The sequence below is a fragment of the Thunnus thynnus genome, chromosome 12 (genome assembly GCF_963924715.1).
Source record: "Thunnus thynnus chromosome 12, fThuThy2.1, whole genome shotgun sequence".
In the NCBI taxonomy this organism is placed as follows: domain Eukaryota; kingdom Metazoa; phylum Chordata; class Actinopteri; order Scombriformes; family Scombridae; genus Thunnus; species Thunnus thynnus.
In genome coordinates, this window is record NC_089528.1 from 23,192,428 (window position 1) to 23,217,194 (window position 24,767).

The 24,767-nt window shown below is 38.7% G+C and overlaps 1 protein-coding gene across 12 annotated transcripts in view; it reads left to right on the plus strand.

Moving 5' to 3' along the window:
- LOC137194475 (receptor-type tyrosine-protein phosphatase mu-like) overlaps positions 1 to 24,767 on the plus strand; it is a 168,629-nt gene that overhangs the window by 29,831 nt on the left and 114,031 nt on the right. For 9 of the 12 annotated variants that reach the window (XR_010930971.1, XR_010930972.1, XR_010930970.1 and 6 more), the window contains exon 2: positions 12,358 to 12,480. Coding sequence is in view for 9 of the 12 variants with exons in the window: in XM_067606392.1 (XP_067462493.1) it covers positions 12,358 to 12,480 (123 nt within the window). In the remaining 3 variants the exon portion in view is untranslated. The other 3 variants (XM_067606399.1, XM_067606397.1, XM_067606396.1) reach the window with 3 other exon arrangements.

The window sequence follows — 24,767 nt, forward strand, 5'->3', positions numbered from 1 at the left end:
TACTGCTTCTTGAGCCTGAGAGTGTTCATGACGTGTTGACCAGGAGCACAGTTAGCTAGACCACATTACTATAAATTCAGTGAATGTCATGGTCACAGAAACATGTCTATTGACTTACACTGACAAGCCAGATTGCCAGACTGCTTTTATCACTTACAGGCTTGCTGAAGTTCTTTTTAGCTTTAGCTTTAGATAAACGGCAGATGATTCAAAATGCAGCAGCACATGTGCTGACCAAGCCCAGAAGGAGAAAGCACTCAATATATCTATTTTTAAGTCTGATTTTAGTACTCAAGGCAACACACTTTTAAGACATTTGACACTTTAAAATAAAAACCTTAACATATGCCTTTTTAGTGTGCTGTTCTTTTAGTGAATCAGACTTATTTGGCCTTTTTAACATATGTCTTTCACAAATTATTTTTGCTGATTTTGTTTGTTCTGATGAGTCATGAGTAGACATGCAAAGCGATTGAATTGGATGTGTGGGCACATATTTGAAGAGGTGTTGTTGCATTTATATATGACCTTTTTGAGAGAGCTTAGGTGTACTTGTTGATAAAGATTACTGTCTTTGAGTGGACACAGAAGATTTTACAGATATAGATGTGTATAGTCCTAGATGTGTCGGTCTATAAAATATAAGGAAAGAGTAAAAATTGTCCATCACTATTTTCCAAAGCCTGAGGTAAAGTCTTAAAATGTTTTGGTTTTTTGTGACCAAGACCCTGAACTAGAGATCCTCAGAATTAGAAATCTTCATACATGAGAAGCTGGAACAGCAGGACATTTTAGTTTTTCTTGAAAATTAACATTTACATAATAATAGTAATAACTTAGTAATGATTTTTTCTGATGATAGATTAATCAATTAATGGACTTAACTTTGACTCTGATTCTAAATATAATGGAAAAGATAAAGAATATCCACATCAATATTTTTTAAAATTTATTACTAACATTTTTTTCATTATCTCTCATACAATTCAAGCCATAAAAAATTATTTCATTTGATTTTAACTTATTTATATAGAGTCACTTGTCGTAGTTAGTAAGCTCTCACTTGACCTTAGATAAGCCATAAAGTAATATTTTGTAGCTGTCCAGGATATCTAGCTAGCTAGCTGACTTTCCAAGATCATGAATGCATTGTGATGAATGGGTGAATGAAGTCACTGCCATTTTCTTCATTTGTGCCATTCACATTTGCCACTTCAAAAAACAGGTTCATTCATTTACACTGAGTCCATCAGTTTATTTTGCAACAATCTCTACATTTACATTTACTCTACTCACTGGGCCTGACTTCTGTTCATATTGGCCATTCTCCATTGTAAATCCCCTCCTCCGTCTAATCTAGAATGTGCTTGCTCTGTGACTTTATACGGAGGTTTGTCACACTGTTAATGAAAAAACCTGCAGTGTAACGAGAGATCAGAGAGGCACTAATACCTGTGATCACTCACCTGGATGGTACAGTAGCTAGACCGTAATATTCTCCAGCATGGGACACCGCAGAAGGCGGCCAAGAGTGGAGGGCCAAAATCTCCCAAAGGAGTGTCCTGCAGGAGACAGAGAACCGTCTAACACCTTAAAGGTTTCTCTACACTCTACACACAGTGATGGGTAAGGTTTTGATAGGACACTTAAATCAGAAAATAGGTCACAAGCCGTCATACAATAATTGGATTTAAAAATTAATAATATTAATGAGACTCTGGGAATTCCTTTGTTTCTGTGACTTATTCATACCCCTTGACTGTCTGAATTGATAACAATCCAGCTAAAAAGTCTAATTTGTCTTACAGTATTCTGTCACTTACTGCATAGAGGTGACCTATACATGCCTTATTATTATATTAAAAGTGGGTTACCTTCAGCAAGTCATATAGAGTAGATTCTTAGATTTTGATTTCGCTAACTGAGAGGTGTGATGTGTTTTTCTGTTCTGTACTATTGTGAGTAAATTGATTCTTCTTTTTTTTTGAAATAGACATTAACAGGAAAATCAGTGTGAACTAGCAGCAAAATGCAATTATTATCATATCTCCAGACCCTATTGTACTTTAAAAATTCATAATGAGGTGGTTAGATGAGAAGATCAATACCACTCTCATATCTGAACAGTAAATATGAAGCAGCAACTAGCTGGTTAGCTTAGCTTAGCATAAAGACTGGGAAGTGGGGGGAATAGCTTGCCTGGCTCTGTCTGACAGTAATAAAATCAGCCTACAGCACTTCTAAAGCTCACTATTTAACAGGATATATCTCATTTGCTTAATCCATAGAAAAACCAAAGTGTAAAAACAAGACATTGTGACTTTACAGGGGTTATGTGTTGGACTACTTCTTGGCTGGAAGCAGTGACTTCCTGGGGACTTGTCATCACATTGAGGTTGCTAGGTAACCAGTAGAGACTCCAGGAAATCACTGCACCTGGCCAAGGTGCTGGTAGGCAAATTTTGTTGCCTGCGGACAGAGCCAGGCAAGCCATTTAACTTTGATTGTAGTGCTAAGCCAAGCTAACTGGCTGCTGGCTGTAGCTTCATATTTACCATACAGATATGAGTGGTATCAAACTTCTTATCTAACTCTCAGCATGAAAGCAAATATCGTATTTTATTTTAAAAAATTAAACTATTACTTTAAGTGAATTGGGCATAGGCTAGTACATGATTGATCCACATTAGATACAGTTTCTTTGTCAATGTTATTATATGAATGGCACACAGTGCCACAGCTGTCCCTGTCCTCGTGTTACCTTACACACAAATGATTTCAATGTGTTCCACACAATATGTTATGCAGAGTTTAAATTTGGAAATAAGAGAGTTGGACCTGTGTCAGCAGATACCCTGAGCTGAGGTATTAGAAATGGTATAGGGAGAGAAGAAGTCAGATTTAGATTTTATTGACTCAAACCCATGCTTGCATTGTATGGAGTACAAACAAAATATACAATACCATAGTGATAATGCAATGGCACCTGGCATGAATAAAGAGCAACATAAATTACTTAAACAATGAGAATGGTACCTAATTTACCTATAACCTTTGGCTTATCCAGCTGTAATAACAATCAGATTGGTGCATCATTAATTAGAAACAGACTGGCTGCCAATCAACTGTGATACTTGCCAGCATTTTGACACTGTGGAAATGGACTGTAATGTCAGTTGCAGAAATGGCTTTAGGCTACAGAGAAAAAATCATGTTGATAATATTGTTAGCTGCTTTATAGAGGAGAGAAATGTCATCGTAAATGCTGTTGGTGATCTGTATTGGTATAATTATCTAACGTTTGCTGTGTTCCAAATTGGACACATTTTCCTGATAGTATATACTGCAGCTGCCCTTATAAAGTATGCCAGAAGAGCATGCTGGCTTGCATACTGCAAAATGCAACTGGATGCAGTAGGACATCCTTGTATTTTTGGCATACTGCATTCGACATACTATGTATTGGGACATACTACATCTTTTTCTGGCATACTAAATTGTATGGTAGAATGGGTATTGCAACACACCCATTGTCTTAAAATGCCATGGCTGTAAGATCTGAGCTTGTAAGCACAATAAGACAAGAACCCTACCACTTGTTTTGAGATTCACACTGACCAGTCTGCAGACTTTCCTGTTGCCAAGCACAACAAGAGCTCGGCACATGCTGTAAATTTGAAAGGGGGGCTCATATGCCTCATGCCTTCCACATTGGCTCCCCCTGACCCAGGAGGATTAAGCCTGGCCACAGGGTTTTCTTTCAGGTAGTTGATTTATGGGGCTTCGGCAGAGAAACAAGGGATCTGAATGTGTTTGAAGTGTGCAGGTGAAGACCCTAAGACGGCACTTTGAAAAAGCTCCCACTGGAATTGAAATCTCTTCAGCCACGCCTGTCAAGGCAACACTCAGATCCACACGGTAACCTTTCACCTGGGCTCGAATCCACCTTCCACCTGTGCTCTGCCCGTCCACATGTTGGTCCACTTGCCAAGTTCGAAACGACTGTGTGTGGTGAGAGATTTAATGCACTATGTGATTGACGATATGTCATGACACAAAAGCAAAGTAATGATATTTCATCAAGCTGATAATTCTGCCTGAATGCACAAGCTTTGCCTTGTGGCCTAGATTTTCTCTCCTTCTCAAGAGGGATTGATTCAACCTTTCTTCTATTCTTCTACATTTTCTAATTAGCTTTAGTGATTTCCTAATTCTTTGACATTCAACCTTGAATTATTCCCTCCTCCACACATAAAAACAAGCATTTGTTCCAGTTTTCGAAAACCAACAAAGCATGTTAATGTTCTTGTTTATTCCATGATCAAACATAATCATTCTCTCCTCTGGAGGAAATCTCCCTTTGGGCTAATTTCTGGCATTGTTACTTGCATGTTTGACAAATTAGACTCTGGGAAATTCACAGAGAACAGGGGGGAAAGCTACTGATACTGACATTAGCATTTCATCCCTCCGTTGTAACACTTTTCAGGCAGAATTCAAAGGTTTGTTGACTTAGCAGGTTTTGGGAGGATTGAAGGGGCTCAGTCTGAAGGGTCATTCGCTGTGGGATGGGGATGCTGTTTTCTATCGGAGTGAGCCAGGGGGGTTTTAGCATTGAGCATGGCCTGGGCTCTTACTCCTTTTTCTTTTCCAGAGAGCTCCCCATCCAGGTGTGGATCTATTTTCCACCGGAAACCAGGTAGTGCTTGCTTACTGTCTTTCATTGATTGAAGCTCAGGCCAGTGGCCCATCAGACCTGGATCAAACGTGAAACTAAGCTGGAGGAAGTTTTAATTTCCATCCTTATAGTATTGGGATACAACCATGTTGTGAATCAATGGTGAGAGCTAATTCCACTGTAAACCATGAGTTGATCCTGCAGCAGTGGATATTCATCAAGCAATAGCTGGGCATTCAGACATAGTAGAATGTTTCTTTGTTTTTATTTAGGATATTTGACAAGTAAAGTCTTTGCATTTTTCACAGCTTTTCCTCACCTCAGTAATCAAAAGGCATCTTCTCCTTGGTGCAGTTTTAACTTGTGTTACAAATAAACAGTGGTTTTAATGGAGCGCCTTTTATGCTCAGTCACCATATCATTTCTAGGGGCATGTTGAACACAGAAAAATGGACAGCCAAACAAGCCTATTTCACTCTGCCATTCAGTGTATCAACAGGCATTAGGCTGAATAGAAAACAGCCTTATTTTCTCTCTCTCTCTCTGGAGGGCAGAGTCACTGAGACAGACAGACTGTAGCTCACACTGTGGATAGAGACAAGAATGAGAATGCTGGGAACAATAGGAGGAGAAGCTATTGTTAACCAGCCTTGTTGCTGTCAAGTCGGAGTCAGGATGTGCCTAAGCCACATCTCTGCAAACTAAACATCCAGCACAGCAGGTTGTTGTCCTCAGTCTCCCAAAATTGATTAAATCTGATCTTAAACATTTGGGGGCTCTCTTGCTTTTGAGTGTAAATGAGCCTGTTCTCTGTGCTACATAATTTAACTTCCCTGAAAAGTTCTGGCAAGCTGTGATTCAAAGTGGACCTCCACTAAGAGAAAATTAGCATAATGTTTGGTGTTATCACCACAGGATACTTCTATGTAGACAGACCTGAAGTCCTCATTTTTATGAAAAATGACAATAAGGATCTTCCATGTCTCTGAGTTAGATGCTGTATTCATCTTAATTGGTGCCTGGCAGGTTATACAGAATGGAGATGGATTTGAAGTCATTTACTGGAAGTTCTTGACAGGCGCAGCGGAAGAGAACGTCAAGCCCTGTGCTGGCATACATAGCTTGAAAATCATCTGTCAAAATTTAGCATATCTAAGGAGAAGGCTGCCTGTCATCTTCGATGTACATCTAACCATGCACAAGGGTGGATTTGATCAGAAACTATGTTGTACTCCTGATGTAAAGCACATTCATCAAGTTGATATTTGGTTGACAAGACAAAAAAAATGCCCTGCAAAGGCAAAGAGGTTTTTATAATGAGATGGTTTTGAGCTAAACATAGTGCCAAAGGGTTTCTTTAAATAATGAATTTGTGCACAGTATTTTAAAACCAAAATATTCACAGGTTCACACTTCATCAGACATAATCTTATTATAACTTAAAAATTCTTCTTAAAAACAGTTCTCTTTCTGTCCCGGTTTTGTTCCGCCACACCAGATGCATTTGTCGGTTTTGTTCTGCAAAACATTGCTGACAAGTGCATGGCTCAGCCAGGCAGATTATCAGTGGAAATCTTCAGTCCAACTTCTTTATTTCCCCTCGAATCAATGTGGTGAACAGCAAGACGTGATTGATAATGATATTGAGATTGATTGTCTAAATCCCTTCCCACAGTTCAAAGTCCCCAAACAGATAGTATATATACATGCAATTCAGTGCAGAGATAGGACTTGGCAGGAGCTGCCAATAGATAAGTGAAATAGGGCCAGAGTGAAAAGGCCTATCAGTCCCTAAGGGGCTTAGCTGCAGGATTCTGAAGCTCTAAACTGGCCGTGGTAGAGGGAGATAGTCGACATTGGTTTTAAATTACCCAAGATTGCCTTGTGGTTTCAGTCTACGGGGACGCCAGCAGACAAGATGTTTGTTAAAACAAGTGCAGACATTGAGGCAGATTGGGGCGAAGAGCAGACCTGCGATTTCCTAGCCAGACAGAACAGGTTGGAAGGCTGGTAATTGCAGAATTGGCAGGGAGGCTAAGGAGGTCTTGCAGCAATGATATCTGCCACAGGGACTGAAGCAGTGGTAATGGTGGAAAAGGGCTCAGTATCCTCCCTGGGAGGACATTCTATCTGATGCCATGTAAGCTACAGTACACCACAATAACAGTACTCATTTGCTTGCATTGTAACATGGTATATGTAACTTTCTCAAAATTACTGGGTAGAAAATGACCAATAATTATGTTGTAGCTGGTAATTATCGTATAGGTGCCCTTGTGTGCAAGGTGCCATCCATGTTCAGTACCGCAAACTTCTGAGTTCATGCTCATGACTTAAAACCTGAGTGATAAAGACAGCAAACTTAGATTAGCAGCAATCATCTACAAAAATAAACCAGTTTAACAAATGCAGTCTCTCAAGCAATCAAACCCCCCCCCCCCCCTCCACAAAACAGGATGGAGCAACGTCAATTACAAGCTCACCAAGAAGCTGTATTTTGAACATGTTCAAAAGCACCTTACTTTTCATCTAATGCCTTGCCACAGATCTGCTTTTTCAATATTCCATTTTCACCCTCACTATCCTTCCCACACTCATTCACTGGTATTCAGAGCACCGTGTGTATAGCACTCCACTATAGTACCAAACTTTCACACACACAGCTTTTAATGCTGAAAGTTTACTTTTGTTACAGGTGCAATAACAAAAGGCCTTTTAAGTCTGACTTGAAAATCTTTAGGAGAAATTGGCTCCAGCATTGAGGGGTTGAGGTATTGATTCTGGCCTCTGGCTCAGTCCAGGAAAAGATGGATAGATTTCTTTGAAATGCACTCTGCGTGAGAATATAAAGACTATTGTGTGTTCTCACTCAGGAATAAATTGTTTCATGACATATCTAGGGCCACCTTTTTAGCTTCAAGCTGCCTGCTTCTCTTGAAAGGAGAATGTTGACAGGGTGGAGCACATTCATCTGTACTCCCAGACTAGAGAGAGGCTTTTATTGAAAGTTAAATCTCCTTCAGAGAGTTGGCAGCCTCTCGTTGGGATATCTATTTCAGCAGCTGTCGAGGCTGATTATATGGGGGTTGTGCCACACACTGGCAGCGATATAAACCACCTACAGAGAGAAGGACTATTATGATGCTATTGATTGATGCATTCATCTGCATGCATGTATACAATCGCTTGACTCAGAAACAACCCCTTTTTATTGATGGCATGCAACATGTGATTGGAATTGTTTTTGATTCACAATGGTGGAGTCACACACAAGAAAGCTTGTGATGCTGTATAATCTCTGTAGAACAAGAGGCTTTAATGTTTACCTCAGGACAGAACAGTTTCACACCAGATCAATAACAAGCTGCGGGTGTTATTGGAGAATTTCCCAATACTGAAGTCTGATACCAAGGGTCATGCAAATTGATTTATTGCTTGTTCACACCCTGTTATCCCATCTAAATGGTCAAAATAGTGCAGCTAAACCAATGAATGTGGATGATACTTACAATTCAATATTGACAATGGAAAAGCAGTATTGGTGCATGTCTTTTTGCAATTACGCCCTTCTGTTCTGTTTAGCCAGAAGCAAGAGCTTGTTCCTCCCACTGTTTTCTGATATCAGGTCCATAGCGAATCAATAGTCTAAAAGTAGTATACAAGTATAATTTATTTAAGTGTCATTATACATTGTCATTTGGGACTGGATTTGTAATCGCTCTGCTAAAAGTAAAGTTTTTGTGCCAACTTTTGGCATTACATACTGCTGAAAAGTGAAATTAGTCTTCTTGGGACTGAACTGTAGGTAACCAGTGGAATAACATATTTATGATATAAGCAGTATATCTTGTTAATCTCCTATGTCTCATCTATCTGAAAATGTACTCAATTGAAACTGAATAGTGTTTTTAGTCTAATGTATTTTGTATTCAAATTAACTGAGCAACAAGAGAATCATTAATAGAACAGAACTGTTAATGATGTCTTTTGAAGGGGATGAACCCTCTCATTTTTTCTGATTTATTATTTAACACAGAGTTGACATTAAAAAAATTTAAACCTCTCAAAATTAAACAAGGAATGGGCTCTACTTAATGCATATTCTTTTTGATGGCTTTTTTTTCCCTCAGCATTCGAAATTCTCCATCCTCTCTCATCACCCACTGATTCAGAATACATTTCGCTCCTTGCCAATGCCATCGATTTGAATATCAAACACCAATAAAAGTCACCTCTTTGGGTTTGTTTGAGCTCCACCATGCTGTGAGAGGAAGGTGGGCGGCGAGGGGCAAAGGATCTTGGAACTATTGAGTCAAAATGGAATGAAGCCAGCCGCCGTGACGCTGCAGCCAAAGACTCGTGTAAATGTTCTCCAAGTTAAATTTTGGCAACACAGACATTTTTATTTATGTACAGAAAAAAAGTTGACTGAGCATGAAGTACATGCTCTTTTTCAGCGACGCCTTCATACTCCTAGTTTCATACAGTCAGTCCAGTGAGGTGGAGGAAAACCACAGCTTCCTACTGGTGGCCACTGAACAGCTCTAACTGAGCTGTTGGGGGTTACTGCAAGAGCTTTGCTTAAGGGCATGTTGGTGGTGATTCATTAGGGCTTCTAATTCAAGTTTGCTCACCCAGCTTCTTGGCTAGTCTTGGAAATAAGTCACCTGTTAATGCTAATCTACATTTAATCAACAGTTAACAATACAGGTTGTACAGACTGTGTGTCTGCTATAGGTGGATTTATTATAGAGTTGCCTAAAAAGAATGATGAACTAACTCTCACTCTATTTATCAAAGGCAGTTAACAGCAGTTATGTGTTGATGAGATGAACGGAGTAGGAATAATGGAAAAATTATTGTACCTTACATATATGGAGGTAAACATTTTGTTAGATGAATATAGACATTTTAGCAGGTTTTAAGACATACCAATAATTTTTCAATATTAACAGACATTGACAAGTGGTAGAATTTGAAATAGTAATCCTAATAGCCTCATATAACACCTTTCAAAATACATTACAAAAGGTTTAACAGGGCAAGATAAAAGACAAGATAAAACAACCAGTAAAGAATGTCAACACCTGATTCATCATTGGGCATAATAGTAAAAGTTGAATTAAAAGGTGAAGAAAATGTTTTCAGTTGAGTATTCTGTAATTAAGGCAAGAAAAGTAAGAAAATATGAGATCTAAAACTTGTAAATGGAAATTAAGATTCCATTACAGTTTTGGTTTTTATGGTGGTGTTACAGCAACAAATGCATGTGACATTTTGACTCGTCAAGCACAGAAAAGCACAGGTGTTACTAAAACTTTAATGAAGTATCTCAGTAGGCAAACACAGTGTGACAGTGAGCCAGTATTCACAATACCAGGACGCATAAACTGAAGCAGCTAAATGGAATTCGGCCATCATCAATTTCATTATTAACACCTGTAAATTTCCTATTGTGACTTGTCAAAATGTGTTCCCTTTACCTTGGAAGTTGGAGCTGGGAATGACTTCAGACCCGAATTGACCACATTCCAGTACAACAAGTTGGAAAACCAGTTCTAGCCAGGTTAGCCATTGTTAGCAATATCAGTTGATAACAACGCATTATGCAGTATTTTGCGTATACAAACACTGTAGCAACATGTCCACAGATGGAAGTTGGACAGTACTGTGTGTATGACTGATTTAATGAGACACAAATAAGACAGAAGTGCTAATAAACCATATATTACTACAGCTTTCACACTGTTGATGCATGGAGCAGCCATCTTGGATTTTTAGGCCAGGGTTGGTGAAGTTCTTCCAACTTTCCAAGTCGGAAATACGACTTTTGGGGCGTTCTAGTCGAAATTTCCGTCTAGGAACTTGGAAATTCCAACTTCCCAGTTCAAATGGAACATGCCATTTTTATAAGTTGTAGCAAGCTAGCTGAAAATGACTTCAACACAGCTAGCTTTTTAGCTTCTAATTTATATGGATAAGTTAGTAAATTATAATGACTTAAGGGAGTTGAAAGGAAAATTCACTGTTTAGGTGAGAAGATTCAGTTAAAACTGGCATTACATTAGGCAATGTTTGACCACTAGTAGATAGACATAATCAAAAAACAAACTCATTATAGTGAGCTTTTAGCATATCAGTTTGTTCTGGCTAACATATTAGCAAACAGCTACATATCATGTCTAGCATAAGCTGAAACAGAGCAAGATGGACACACCTTAAGAGTCTGAACTTTTTGTGTTTCAAGTAAGTCCAATATTTTGGAATGTTTTAGACACACTTTGATGTGCTAACTCATGAGAAAAAAAAAACATCTGTCTCTCTTTGGCGTGCTACATATTTGACTTTCTTCACTTGTTTATTCTCTCTGATGTTTTTTGCTGAGCAGGTAGCTAACATTCAGGAAGTTTAGGTAAGCTTATATATCTCATCCTAATAGGTCAGACTGGTTGCTTTGATGATTTGTTAGCCACCAGGCATTACATTTCTGGACAAGCTCTCAACCATTCCTCAGCCTTTTTACCTGTGGTACTTTGGCAATCCCTCCCTTGGCTATGTCCACCCCCTCAAAAAAACAGACAAAGCAGCAAATATATCATTAGCAGCTGCCCTATGGAGGTGGATATTAATTATCCTGTGTTCTCCTCGTTTGGCCACTCATTTGCACATGTACTGTAAATGTCACCAGAGAGATAAATGGGAAAACAAAAACCCCAGCTCGTAGCCTTTATGCAGCAGAATGTCAGAGGGAGCTTGTAAGATGAGATATTGGTTTTGGCCTGGCATGGATTCTGGCTCAAAGGCCATTCCCAGCGGCAATAAAAATGTGTATGTCATCTGTGTTTAGAAACTTATTAGCAATGTGCGAGTAAACGTTTTCAGATTTACAATTTGGATTCATTTCTTGCAAGGAGAAGGGTCATATGCTGTACATCTGTTATCAAGAAAGAACCAGTGTAATTGTGTATCTGAAACAGCATAACATCATTTTATGTAGTTCTTCTCTAAGTCATCTTGGAAAACGACCTCCCACAGTGTAAAAGCCACCTTTATGTTTCACATTTTTTTACTCAGTATGAATTCTTTTTCTGCCACATATTGTTCTGACATGCCTTTTTTGTAGATTTATGAGTGGATTGAAAAGCACTTTGGGGGGAAAAAAGCTCAACTCTCACATTCTCTGCGTGGCCTTTAAGGTGCGAGGAATAAAGGAGTATTTGTATTAATCGATCACACGCCAAGCCTGGTTGAAGCCTGGCCCTAATGGTTGCTTGCTGTCATTTTGCAAGCAGCTTGTAAAAAGGATTAGAGTGACTCTGAGGAGTAAGGGCGCATGAACAGCAAAGTTCTGTGGCCGGCAAGGAAAATAAATCAATTTATCCCTGATGGTGGTGCAGTTTGGGAACATAATGCCTAACGATGATGGAGTTTGGACACTTCATACTTGTCATTGTGAAATTGGACTGCCGTGTTGCTAATGATGGTAATGTATGTTGTGCCTCGCCTACTACAGTAATCCTTCACTCGGTCTCACTTAAATGCATCTCATTGTCTGGCATATTGCATTATGAATACCGCTGGGAAAAAAGAGGGCGAATTTAATTTATATATTCATTCATTTGAGCACCAAGTTAATGGAAAAACTGTATAACCATATAAATTTCTTCCTTTTGTCACAGGCGATTGTAACTTTGAGAAGCCGCTGGCAGCATGTGGATACAGCCAAGGCAGAGACGATGACCTTGACTGGGAGCAGGCCAATACTAGAGAGAAGTCTTCATCAGATCCATGGATGCCCTCAGGTAAGGATGGCGACACTGGCTCGGTGAAGAAGAGAAATGATGATCCCATCACCATACAGAGAATACCTCATTGCAATAGCCTGGCCATTTGAATGTCTGTCTTCCATAAGAAGTGGTATTCTGTACTTAATTAATTTCACATATAGGAATATTATTTTCTAAATAGGAAGAACTCATTTGTTAAAAAGGTACTCAAGCCAGTGAATGAAAACATATCAGATTAAATCATTACAAAAACACACAAACACAGTGGCTGCATTTACATGAGCTAATTACTTACAGTTCAAATGAAGCTGTCTAAAAATAAAGATTGTATTAAGTTTATTTTTTTCATGCTTCAAAAATGGAAATTAGAAAAAAACCAAAACAGAATACAATACACCTTACTTACTTTGTAGAAGATGATTAAGAGTGTCCTTGAAAATAGTAAATATTAACAAGCTCAAAAGGGCGATCTGTATATGAAATATTCTGATTATCTTAAACATGCAATTAATTTGACAGGACATGTAAATGACGTGTTTTGAAATGCAGGGAAATTTATCTCAGAATGGCCAGTTCAAATGATAATTAAGGTGTTTACAAGACATTTTTCTGATTAGGCTGTGAGTCTGATTATAACTGGAATATACTATAAGATTTAATACTACTACTATAGAATATTATAATAAAGCATAAAATATAATAAAAATAATATTTACACAATCGTCTCCAAGAATTCCAACACTATTTACTTCTCTTTTATTACAAATGCGGGGTGTTCATACAACCTCTTCATTCCTCCACATGAGTATCTATCACACAGGATCTTTGGGACAATCGCATGAACTGAGACTATAGCAACATTTGATATTCAAATACATTTTAATTAAAGAAGTCTTTCTGGCAGCCGCATATTGAAATTCATTAAAATGCTTTCTCTGCATTTTAAGTCTGTCGCACACAATTTGTCTCTTTAACGTTCCATTGATTGCATATATTTGATTTGAAATGCAGAGATATCACCAACACTGAGCAGAAGGCACCTAAGGAGTTAGACTAATGGAATGACATTTTTTCATGTTATAACAAAGGTAGCGTTGCAAGCTAATGGATATTGTTTTCCTCTCCTATCTGACGACTAATCTCACAAAGGCTGCATCACGGATAGATTGCACTGGGCCCCGTCAGTGACAGAGGGGGAATTAATTAGCAGGCCCTCACTAATTTTAAGCAGCCAGTGCCCACACCTGTTTGTGTGTACATCAGGATGATGTGTGTTGAACCACCCCGGAGAAATAACCTTCTATGGAGGGGGGAAGCATCTACTTTCTCCATCGCAATTGATTAATGTCGGGACACATGGAGGCTGAGCAAAGGTTACAGCGAAATCTGGAAAAGCCTTGACCTACAAATTAACACCTCGCGCATGGTCTAAATTTAACATATCTGATTAAAATCCCATGTCTGGTTAAGAGGCGTCCCTGATTGTGCTTCCTAGTCTGAGTACACTTCAGATAGGCTTGTTTTCTACCCGTGTGTCTTGAATTGTGCGTAATTAACAGGTTGCAGCTCTTTCTCCATTTCTCAGTGTGAGCACTCAACCTGCCGCGCGAAATTGTAATCTCTCCTCTTTGACCGCATTGAAAGGGATGTGAAATGTAGTGTACTTGACGGTTGAAATTGTTTTAGGGCTACTGGAGAGGGGGTTGATGGGTAGAAATGCATTTAGGTGAAAGCCACACTAGTGGAAAAGCTATCTCACCTCTGATTGCTGTCTCACTCTCAACCTGTACTTATGAATCTTCGCAAAATGACCTTATCATACTCACAGAACAGATTGTTATCCTACCTGGTGTGCAGGGATGGAAATGGAATTGAAGTAGGGTCCAAACAGAAGGCATTACTACCTGTAACACTGTTAATATTAGTTATACGGACGGATTCTGTACAACTATGGGTATTCTTAATATAATTGTGAATATATGCAATTACCACCTTTATTTATGTCCAATGCCAACAATCAGTGCCAGTGCAGGAAGTTGTGTCCTCTGTGTAGCCGGGCAGAAAGTAAAGGGTGTGGGGGCTGGGGTGGTAGATGAGTCTGTAGCACATCTGACATTTTCTAGAGTTCACATTCCGTCACAGACCTGCAGAAAACGTTCAACTTTTATTAACCGTGAACACGATTTTCCCCTAAGCTTAAGCAAGTGTTTTAGTTGCCTTACCCTATCCACAACCAAACCATCTGCCATGACCATAGTCCTTTCCAGCTTTAACCATACTGTAATTGTCATGCATATATATTGTATAAAGAGACAATTATTTAAATGTTAACACTGGACATGAGAAAACATAATCCATGATTTCGCAGAATCTGAAAAAGAGTCTAATATCGAAGAACTTGTCAACATTAAAAGCTGGACAAGACATCAGTTCTTCAAACAGCAAAGCAAACCAAAGACCAAACTGGCCTGATTCCATCCCAGCATGTAAATAAAAGAAAAGCAAAATGGAAGAGGAAAATGAAATGCAACAAGGAAAACAAGCCCTCTGGTCACATGAAGATGAGACGAATAGTGCCTGAAACTCTTGGTTGTTTACAACGATCCACTCCCTACCTAATTGCTACGTCTGGACAGAGAGTAGCCTTGTTTATCCCTCCCCACAGCTCTGATTGCATGCTTTGGCTTCTTTAGGGTGGCTCAGCCCAGTTTTGAGGCACTGCATGTCTGCACGTCTGCTTGGGCGCTCCATAGTGTGTTCCCTCTCCTGAGCCAACTGGAGAAACCCCCGGCAGAACTGTCACTGTCACTCGTGTAATAACCAACAATCCTCATCTATCCTGGACAATGATAATAAAACCATCTCAGCCAAGACAATACTCATTCAACCTTGGAGAATGGAGCTGGATGCACTTCTGTCAGAAGCAGACGTTGACTTGGACTATTTGAAGAGAAAATGACCATATTTGAATCAAAGACATTGTATCATGTCTTAAAAAATGATCCCTCTAGTTTCCACCCTACGCTCTGTTGCTTTAGGTTACTGTGGTGCGTTAGTCTCAGAGAAGAATGGATGAAGCTGACTTGCTGTGGAAGTTTGCAGGGTGGTGCTATCGGGGGGGAGGGGGGTTGTCCAGATGCCATTAAGAAGGAAGCTGTTTTTAGTGAGCCCCAGCTGGTGCAGAGACTGCCTCCTCTCTGATGGTGTCATGGATGTTGCCAGCAGTAGGCTGCTACTCCCTGGCTCTCCCCTGAGACTCGTTCTGGGGAATAATGGCAAGAGGAGGAGGAGAAAGAAGGTCCTCTAACTGAGATTAATTAGGGTTTTTGTATTATGCTAGGCACAATAGCAAATGCAGCTCCAACTAAATGACTTATTGTTTTATTCTTAATGTCTGCTCTAAATATGTTGCAAGAGAAGAATTGAATGTTTTTGTCTCACTCTTGCACAGGGTCTTTGTTTTGATAGCACGCCCTTGGTCGATAATGACACGTAGACAATAGTGAAGGATTGGCAGAATACAGTTCTTCATAGGGCAAAAGGTGATCTTCTCTCATTCTTGTTCTTTCTTGTCAGGTTTATGATGGGTTAATGCAAATGCAGCTCGCTCTTGAACCCAGAAGGATGCCTTTCTTAGTGCATGTCTGCTGCATATGGATAAGGCGGAACATTTTAAAAGGCAAACTGTTCACCTTTTTGACCATTTCAATCAGGAGGTAATGAATTGACACAGCCCCTCCAACTCACCTGGATAACCAGTGTTGTTTACGATGCTGCATGTGCTGTTCAAATGAAAGAGGAGAAGGATAGCCACTTAAAATATGAGAGGAGAGAACACCCACTGACTGAAGGACGTCAGAAATTTAATCAGAATTTAAATCACATCAGCAAAAGATGGGATTTGCTGTTGAGGAAGGAGGGGCGCCATGTTGTCAAAATAAGCTAATTGCTTTTGAGCCATTCACAACATTGTGTAAAAAATCACACCTTGCACAGCGTTGGCAAGGTTGTGAGGTTAAGGAGAAACCCCATTATATGATTAGGGGACGAACCAGAACAGCAAATTACGACGTCTGATCAATTCGTGAATTAATTCCTGAGGATGACAGACTGCAATTTCCAATTTTGCATGTTTGTGGGGTTAAGAAGTGTACCATGGTCTGACCAAACAGGATTTCACCCATTACTATAAACAGGATTATGACAGCACACTGCACTGTTGTGATGGAGGACATATTTGCATACTGTATCTTTTCCCATTAGTGTCCATGGTATGTACAATTATGGCTAATGATGCAGCTAGGTGGCTCACGTGAACACTCTCTGTTGTGTAATGGGTTTGTATCAGGCAAATGGGCCATTATATGACCCATTTATTGCAGTGGAGCATCAATAGTGTGTGCTGCATATTAAAATGACATATTAAGCCATTAAGAATTGCTGTTGATTGACATGCAGCAACAAAGGATGCTGCCACGGAACATAATAAGGGTCAGTTGTTCCACCTGACTAAAATGACAAGACTGAAACGTGTTTTGCATAATGGATGGTTTTGGGTGAATCTGTTTGACACTGTCAAAGAGGCCTGCCAGGTCTGTCATATGGAGAGCCCAAACTTATTCAGCGTTATTTTATCAGGCCCCTTTCATGTTTCAAAGGACACAGGGAAAAGTTCTGGAAAATTGAGTGGAGGCCACGGCTGTTCACATTAACAGCCTAACCCTCACAGCGAGAGCATTTTTGATTGGTGGCAGCCAGTGAGAATAGCCCTGTCTTCATTGACATTTCCGAAGCGGCAGCCGTGCTTTTCTGCGGTAGTGACCTCTGTGAATTTTATTAGCAAATGAGACCTGGAGGGTTTGGGTTTAAAGAGCGCCCCTTCATTCTGATTTCCCCCACATAATGATTTTCACAGAGTTCAGGACCTGAATGGAGGAGAAATAATGAGCGCTAGTCATTATTGCAAATTATATCCTCTGCTCAGACCATCACTCAACTCATAATTAATCTAAATACCTTCAACCTATAGACTTTGATGATTAGGATTAGACAGTACCCTATTTCTGTGAACTAAATTATATCAGACTATATTCACATTAAGAAGACTTTCCTACCTTTTTTAAGAATAGAAAACTGAGTGAAAAAAAGAAAATGTACAAATGTAGCCACTTAACCAGCTCAGGGTATTTTGCTACATCATGTTCACTGTCCCCACTGTGAAATGCTTTTTATTTGGCTATTTGGCTATTATGTGAGAGTGTTTTTTGAACATTCATATGTCTTTAAGGAAAATTGTAGTTACATATGACTGGTTAGTCTTTTTAGCAGTAGTGTCTTCCGTAGTAGTTTTTCCTTCCTATAGTCAAACAAGAACGCAAGAGAGCAATAGAAAAGGGTTAATAGGATTCATCTGACATTTGTCTCAAGTCACCGTTCTCTGTCTACTTCTCCACCAACACTGAATCTCCACTTGATGGCTAAAATAACGACAAAGACAGACAGACTTTAAATACATGAAGCTAAAATTAGAATTTGTTGTAATCCTAAAAAGCTATCACTTCTAAATTGAGTTTGATTGCTTCATGAAAACAGGAATTCATAGCGTATATCATTATGTTAGTCTTTCAACGGATTATGGTCATTACACTTTTTGCCTGTTTCCTCCGGATAATGTCAGAGGAGTTATGCTCAGAAGAATAGACTTTAATGAGCAGGACCCATTGCTTCGATAGAAATGGCCACCAAAAATATTTTATTGAAAGACATTTGGTGCTAGAAACCATCAAATGAGAATGTGTTTTATGTTGCTACATAAGTAATTCAGTTCTTTAGTGATTACCAGCTTTCTATCAGCTTCTTCCCTTAGCCAAAGGAACTTTTTTTCCCCATATGGACTGACACAAGCTGTGACCAACTTCCAACTGGCTTGCCAGTGTGAGTGAGCTGACAGGGCGAAGGATTAACCTAATGGAAGCCTTCCACTGGAGTATGTCCATGGTTCTCTCTGTATGGCTCATAATACCATTAAACCACTAAGGCTGTTATTTTGGATCACTTAATGTCCAGTTGAACCTGAACATTTGTGGGTTTACACTTGGAAAGACTTTATCCTAGTAAAGGGCACTTGGTAGATCTTGTAAAACCTCACCAACACCTACCAGATATCCAACTTACAAATCTGCAGCCATAATGGTTTTGGTTTGTTTATTGACTATTATACTTCTCAGTTTGACTTTCAATGAAAATACCACATAAATTTAATGCTTTGTAGCAGCCAATCAGAAAGTTCTGGCTGTTCTTTCATAGTCTCAAAAAGATAACTAATGACAGAAATCCTCTGAAATTGTCCAATATATAATTTTGGCTGCAACCATATCTAACCATATTTTTTGACACCTTCTCATTTATGGCTTCTGACAATTAATTGTCTGATAATCAGTGGATGGTTAATGTTTTTTTTGTGTAGCAGCCTTCGTTCATGGACAGGGTCCTTGTTAATAACGTCTAAAAGATTATAATTTAATGAAAGTCACAGATTTTTATTTCAGCAGTGTGCCTTTCATTTCTGAAGAACAGCAACATGAATGTATGTAGCATCTGCAGGAGGAACACTTCATCTTCTACTAATTCATTTTTCATACCAGTCTCCATGTTCTCCATGTTCAGCCATCATTGTAATGGAAGGTGAAGGTGGCCTACATTGGAATAATAATAAATCTGTTCCTCTGAATACCTTAGACAATAGCAGAGCCCTGGCCTTTACGGAGTTGCAGAGACAGGCCTTGAGTGTGCAGAGAGCTCTCTATTTTTAATTGGTCTTGAACATGCCATTGTTAAGGCACAAGAGATATAGAAAGAGGAAGAGAGCAGGAGAGAAAACACCCTTGTGCATCACTAGCACATTAGCACAGCACTAACACAGTGTCATTATAATTTGCTCTTAGTCTTGCTGGCTAATTAGCTTGTCATGGTGCAGCAGGTCCTGCAGAGTATGTGGTCATTAGGCCCAAAGAGCATAGAAACTGAATGACAATCAGTGTTCTCCTGTTATCTTCTTCACTTCTGTTAGACAGTGACAATGACAGCATTATGAGGCAGTACACTGTCACTTGAGATACTTTTACTTATGTTTATGGTGGTCAATAATGAGGGAGGGAAAGACTTTTTCCCCTTGTTGTATTTGGGTTCATTGACCTAAATCAAGACAATTGGTGGGTCTCAAATTTGGTGACAGAAATATCACAGTCTCATTGCTAGAGTTCTGTGATCTTCCTGATAATATTAGAGCACAATTACCTAGATAGAAATACAAATGTGAATATTACAGAATGTCTTCCTCTCTAACGACCACTGCATTCAACTTCATTAAATGAGAAGTTACTTTTTACACAGTGTACCTTTTGTTTTATACATTTTTCATTAACATGGAGGTAAAAATGTACAAATGCTGCTTGAGGGATCAGATATTTTCATCTCTAATTACCAACAAAGAGCACTGCTGTGCATAAATCTCCTGTGCAACACTGTCTCAATATGGCTGTTTGAAATGAATAGTAAACAGCCTGTTTTAATCATAGAGGAAAGCAGTGGTGCCAGCATCTTTGTCTTTGTAACATGAGCTACAACTGAACAATTCATCAACTGATTATTAGTGCTGGTTCGTATCACACCAAGGGTTGCTGATGCTTCAAAGGGAAAAAACAAAAATGTCCTGGGCACCTGAGCAGATGGCTGAATGTTATTAAAGAGACCTCAGAGCCCTCATACAGAGCCACCTGACTGAGGTTGGACAAACAAGTGTCTGAAAGTCGATCCTCCTCCTGCCCTTCTACATGTACCTTACACAACTTCCTGCATAGCCTCAGAAATAATTAGCTTCAACACTTGAATCAGAGACAAACTGAAAGTGAATAATACATTAAAAAAGCTCCAGGAGAACAACAATATGTTGTTCACAGTAGTGAATCATACCAGAGTGATCATGCTGTGCTGGAAAATCCATAACATAGAAAAGCCACAATCATAAATAACTAATCACAACTTGGAAAAAGTGCCTTTTATTACAGTAAACATGGCAAGATATCATGAAGAGCCCTGTAGAGCACATTTAAACTTTAACACTTCACACCTCATACACTTCAGTGAAACCACAAAAACATACAAGTGACACCACACAAGTGCACCAATGAAAGCTATGTACACACATGCGGTTAAAATAACTATTCATACTTAATTAATTAACTATTGACACTTGATTGGGATTTTTGGCTGATTACATTTATCTACTTATTTAAATTCTTTATTTATTTGACAAAAATATCCTAACTCAAGGTCCACTTGGGAGCTGTTTACAGCACTTTCAACAGCATCCTCCTCAGCAGATGTAGTTTTCTCAGTTGTCATGGAGATAGTTCCATAGTCCTGAAGTTCCATTCTTAGGTCACAAGGTGACAACTGAGCTATCTCCATGACAACTGAGCAAACTACATCCATTGACCAAGACCTCGAGATGATGATGATGATGATGATAACAACAACAACAACAATAATAATAATGCTAAACAATAAAACACAGTTACAAAGTGCTTTACATTAAAAACGGAACACATTTAAAACACAAAGAGATTAAAACAAACAAAAAAGCCATAAAATATGAATGAATTCACTGAAAATCAATTTTTAAAAAGTGGGTTTTTAAGAGGGATTTAAAAGACAAAACAGAGTTTACAGCCCAGATCTCCTTAGGCAGATGTAGTTGAAAGCTCTGGTAAAATGTAACAAGTGGAACTTGAGTGATTTAAGATTTTTTGTTGAAATATGATTCCCAAGATAAATAATGATCTTTCATGCTCAACTATGTTTTTTTTAAAATTTGCATTTCATAATTACTATAATATATTATTGAATAACATAGCCCAAATTACTATAAACAAAATCAGTCAAGTTCTCTTATATTGAACAATGACAATTGATCACAACCAAATTTAAACCTCAGTTATTATTGATATTTAGCACACTTTCTGGCCCAGTCCACATATTCTGTATTCCAGTTGTAGTCCACATGATGAACACTCAACATGCATAGGTTCACCAGCAGTATAGCATGGTTTCAGTGGTTTGTGATCATGGCTTCACTTATGTGGCAGAGTTACTACGAGTTGTTATTATTATTATTATTATACAGCCCCTCATAAGAGATGATCCTTACATGACCCAAAACATGTTAAGATCCTTTAAAACAACAACTTGCTTGTACCTGACAAACAAAGCCGGGGAGGCTGACTCTGTGTCATCACAACTCACTGCTTCTCCTCCTCCTCCTCTGCTCCCTCTCCTCCTGTTTCATTGTGTAAACATGACAGAACCCCCACTCGTTATCTGAAGCTGGAGACAGATGGAATTGGTGAGCGTTACAAGTGCAGCACAACAAGACAAGTGGGCAAGCTCGAGTCGTTGATGGAACAAATAGGGTTTTGTGAGAGGCTGCTTGGCTGACACACTCGGGGACCAAGCCTGCTGATTTGGTTGACGTTATTCACCCTTTTTAACACCATATCTGAGTGAATCACCAGATGTTAAATTTAATGACAAAGATGCACATCCACTGTGGTTCAGCTTTGCCTCACTTCTTGCCTACATGTTGTTTGCCTCACCTCTAAGCAAAATGTTTTTTTCAATCATTAACACACTTCCAAAAAATGTATTTCAACATTAAACTGAGTGTTTTTGGCTGTGTCTCAAATGCTGTTACGATTTGTGCCATCTCATTACCAAGCCAAGCTAAATAGGATGGTGACAAATAGAATGTGTTCTGCATCTCCTTGAAAGTTTGCCAATATAATAATTCTCATTGTGTTTTATTGGCAAGAGGGGAGAGAATTAGATAAACCTTTAATATTGAACCGAAGCGATAAAATCTAAATGGGGCTTGCTTGGCAAATAGATTTTTTTTTAACAATCTTTTTATTGATTCTCAAAAAGAAAAAAAACAAAAACAACTCAGTACCATACACAGAGCATTTGCATATTTGGTCCAGGAAACGATGCACAGCATTCATCAAGTCACCAGAGCACCGAAGCACTAACAATGGTGTTGTACATGAACAAAATAATCCCTCAGCTCAGTCAATTATCTGCATGCCAAACTGCACGTAATTCCTATAAGATTCAGTGGCTTCTCTCATTTTCTTACGAAAAGATGATACAGTATCTCACCTTCTCTAAAGAGACAGCATCAGATATCAGATTTCCATAACTGAAGAGAAGGAGAATCATCCCCAACCAATTTCGTCATTGTAGTCTTTCCATCCAACATTAAGAGAAATTGAGCTGTTTCTTTGTGTACCTTCAGAGAATCTGGTATACTTCCTAGTAGGCGTAAAAGTGGGCTGGGGAGCAGCTGTTGTCCTATCGCTAATTTATTTACATATTGCCTTCCAGAATAATTGAATTTTTCGCTCTCCCAAAGACAAGGTAATGTAGTTCCAATAGTTTTTTTCATTTGGGACCAATTGGAGAAGCTCCTGTTGTATACTTACTGTTGAGTTAATAGGACTTGGTGTACAATCCTGTATTGTAATCGGCAATCATTCCTTGAGTGGCGGTAGGGGTAAACGCTTCACTGGGGTCATCAGCTGGACCGTTTCGCTGCTAGGCCCATGCAGCAACAGAAATTCAGGAGGATCAGAAAAGTCCAGGTTCTCTTTTAGTTTTTATTTTTTCTTTAGTATTACCGTTATATTAGCCGTATACATTGATTCTGGGAGTTTTGAATCCTCAATGGATTTATTCAGAACTCTTTATTAATCTTGCCTTTCAATACTTTAAAAATCTCAACTGGAAATCTGTCTGACCCTCGAGATTTCCCTGATTGGACAAAGGATATACTAGCTGTATCTATCTCTAATAGAGAAATGGAGCTTTCTAATAGATTAGCTTTGTAATCCTGATATCTGTGGAATAGTTAAATTGTTTAAGAAGAGTCCTTCCTTGAGTTTATGGTCAATTTCTTAGCTATATAATTTCTCACAGAACCTTTTAAATCTAACATTAATCTGATGGTTATTCATTTAGTGTTGATTATTCTCACCCTCTATAATAATTGAAACATAAGATTTTACAGGGGCATTCCTTGTCAAGTGTGCCAACAGGTGATTTGGTTTGTTGCCAAATCCAAACAGTCTTTGTTTAGAAAATAGAATATCCTTTTCTGCTTTTCTCAATGTCAGATTATTCAACCCTATTCTGGTTGCCTTTAGCTCAGTTAAAACATCATCTGATTTTGTTATATAATAATTTTCTTCTGTGTTATTTTCTTTTCAATGTAAATTTGTTCAGCTCTTTTTTTTTGGCTTGTATATGAAATAATCACACCTCTCATATAAGCTTTATATGCATCCCACACAATTCTTGGGTCAATCTCATCTTTGTCATTAAATTTTAAAAATAGGTCTGTTTGTTCTTTCAAGAGTTTATAAAGTTGTTATCCAAGAATAATCGTGTATTCATCTTCCAAGAGAATGAGCATTCAATAGGTCTAAGAGGTTGTATTAACACAGTAACAGGAGCATGGTCTGAAAGAGCAACATGGCCTGTATATCTGAACGCTCTATTAAACGAGTTAAACATCTTGATACAAATATATAGTCGATGCGTGATGCTGATAAATGAGGCTGAGACTGCAATGTGTAGCTTTTTGACATAGGATTTAAATACCTCCAAACATCCAGAAGATCAAATTCCTCAGTAATGTTTGCGACTGTGCTTGCATTTTTGGATTGGATATTTTGGGGGTAGAAATCTACCCAATATGGGACACAAACTACAATTAAAATCACTTCCTGTTATAATATTGGAGCAGTCTGTTGCAGCAAGTTGACTAAATAGTATAACAAAAAAATCCTCATTTTGGACATCAGGAGTATAAATATTTCCTAACAAAACATTTTCACCATATAACACCCCTTTAATCTAAACAACTCTTGGAAAATAAATTTTAACTTACTAGTGCAGAGCCCATTCAAAATGTGCCTGTTTTGAACGGGCCGGCTGCTTGGCCCCAGGTATTGCTGCTGCAATGCATAGAAAAATTAATAGCCTACAGTTGATGTGAATGAGCATATAAGCCAACAACATGAAAGAAACTAACATTCTGTTATACACAGATGTTATAAATAATAAGTCATCTAATGGTAAATAATGTATGTATTTTCTGTACCTTCAGGTCTGATTTGAGTGGATATGTTTACTCCAAAGATTTGTGCTCTGTCTGTAGTGGCGCTTCACAATCGCCACAGTCTCAG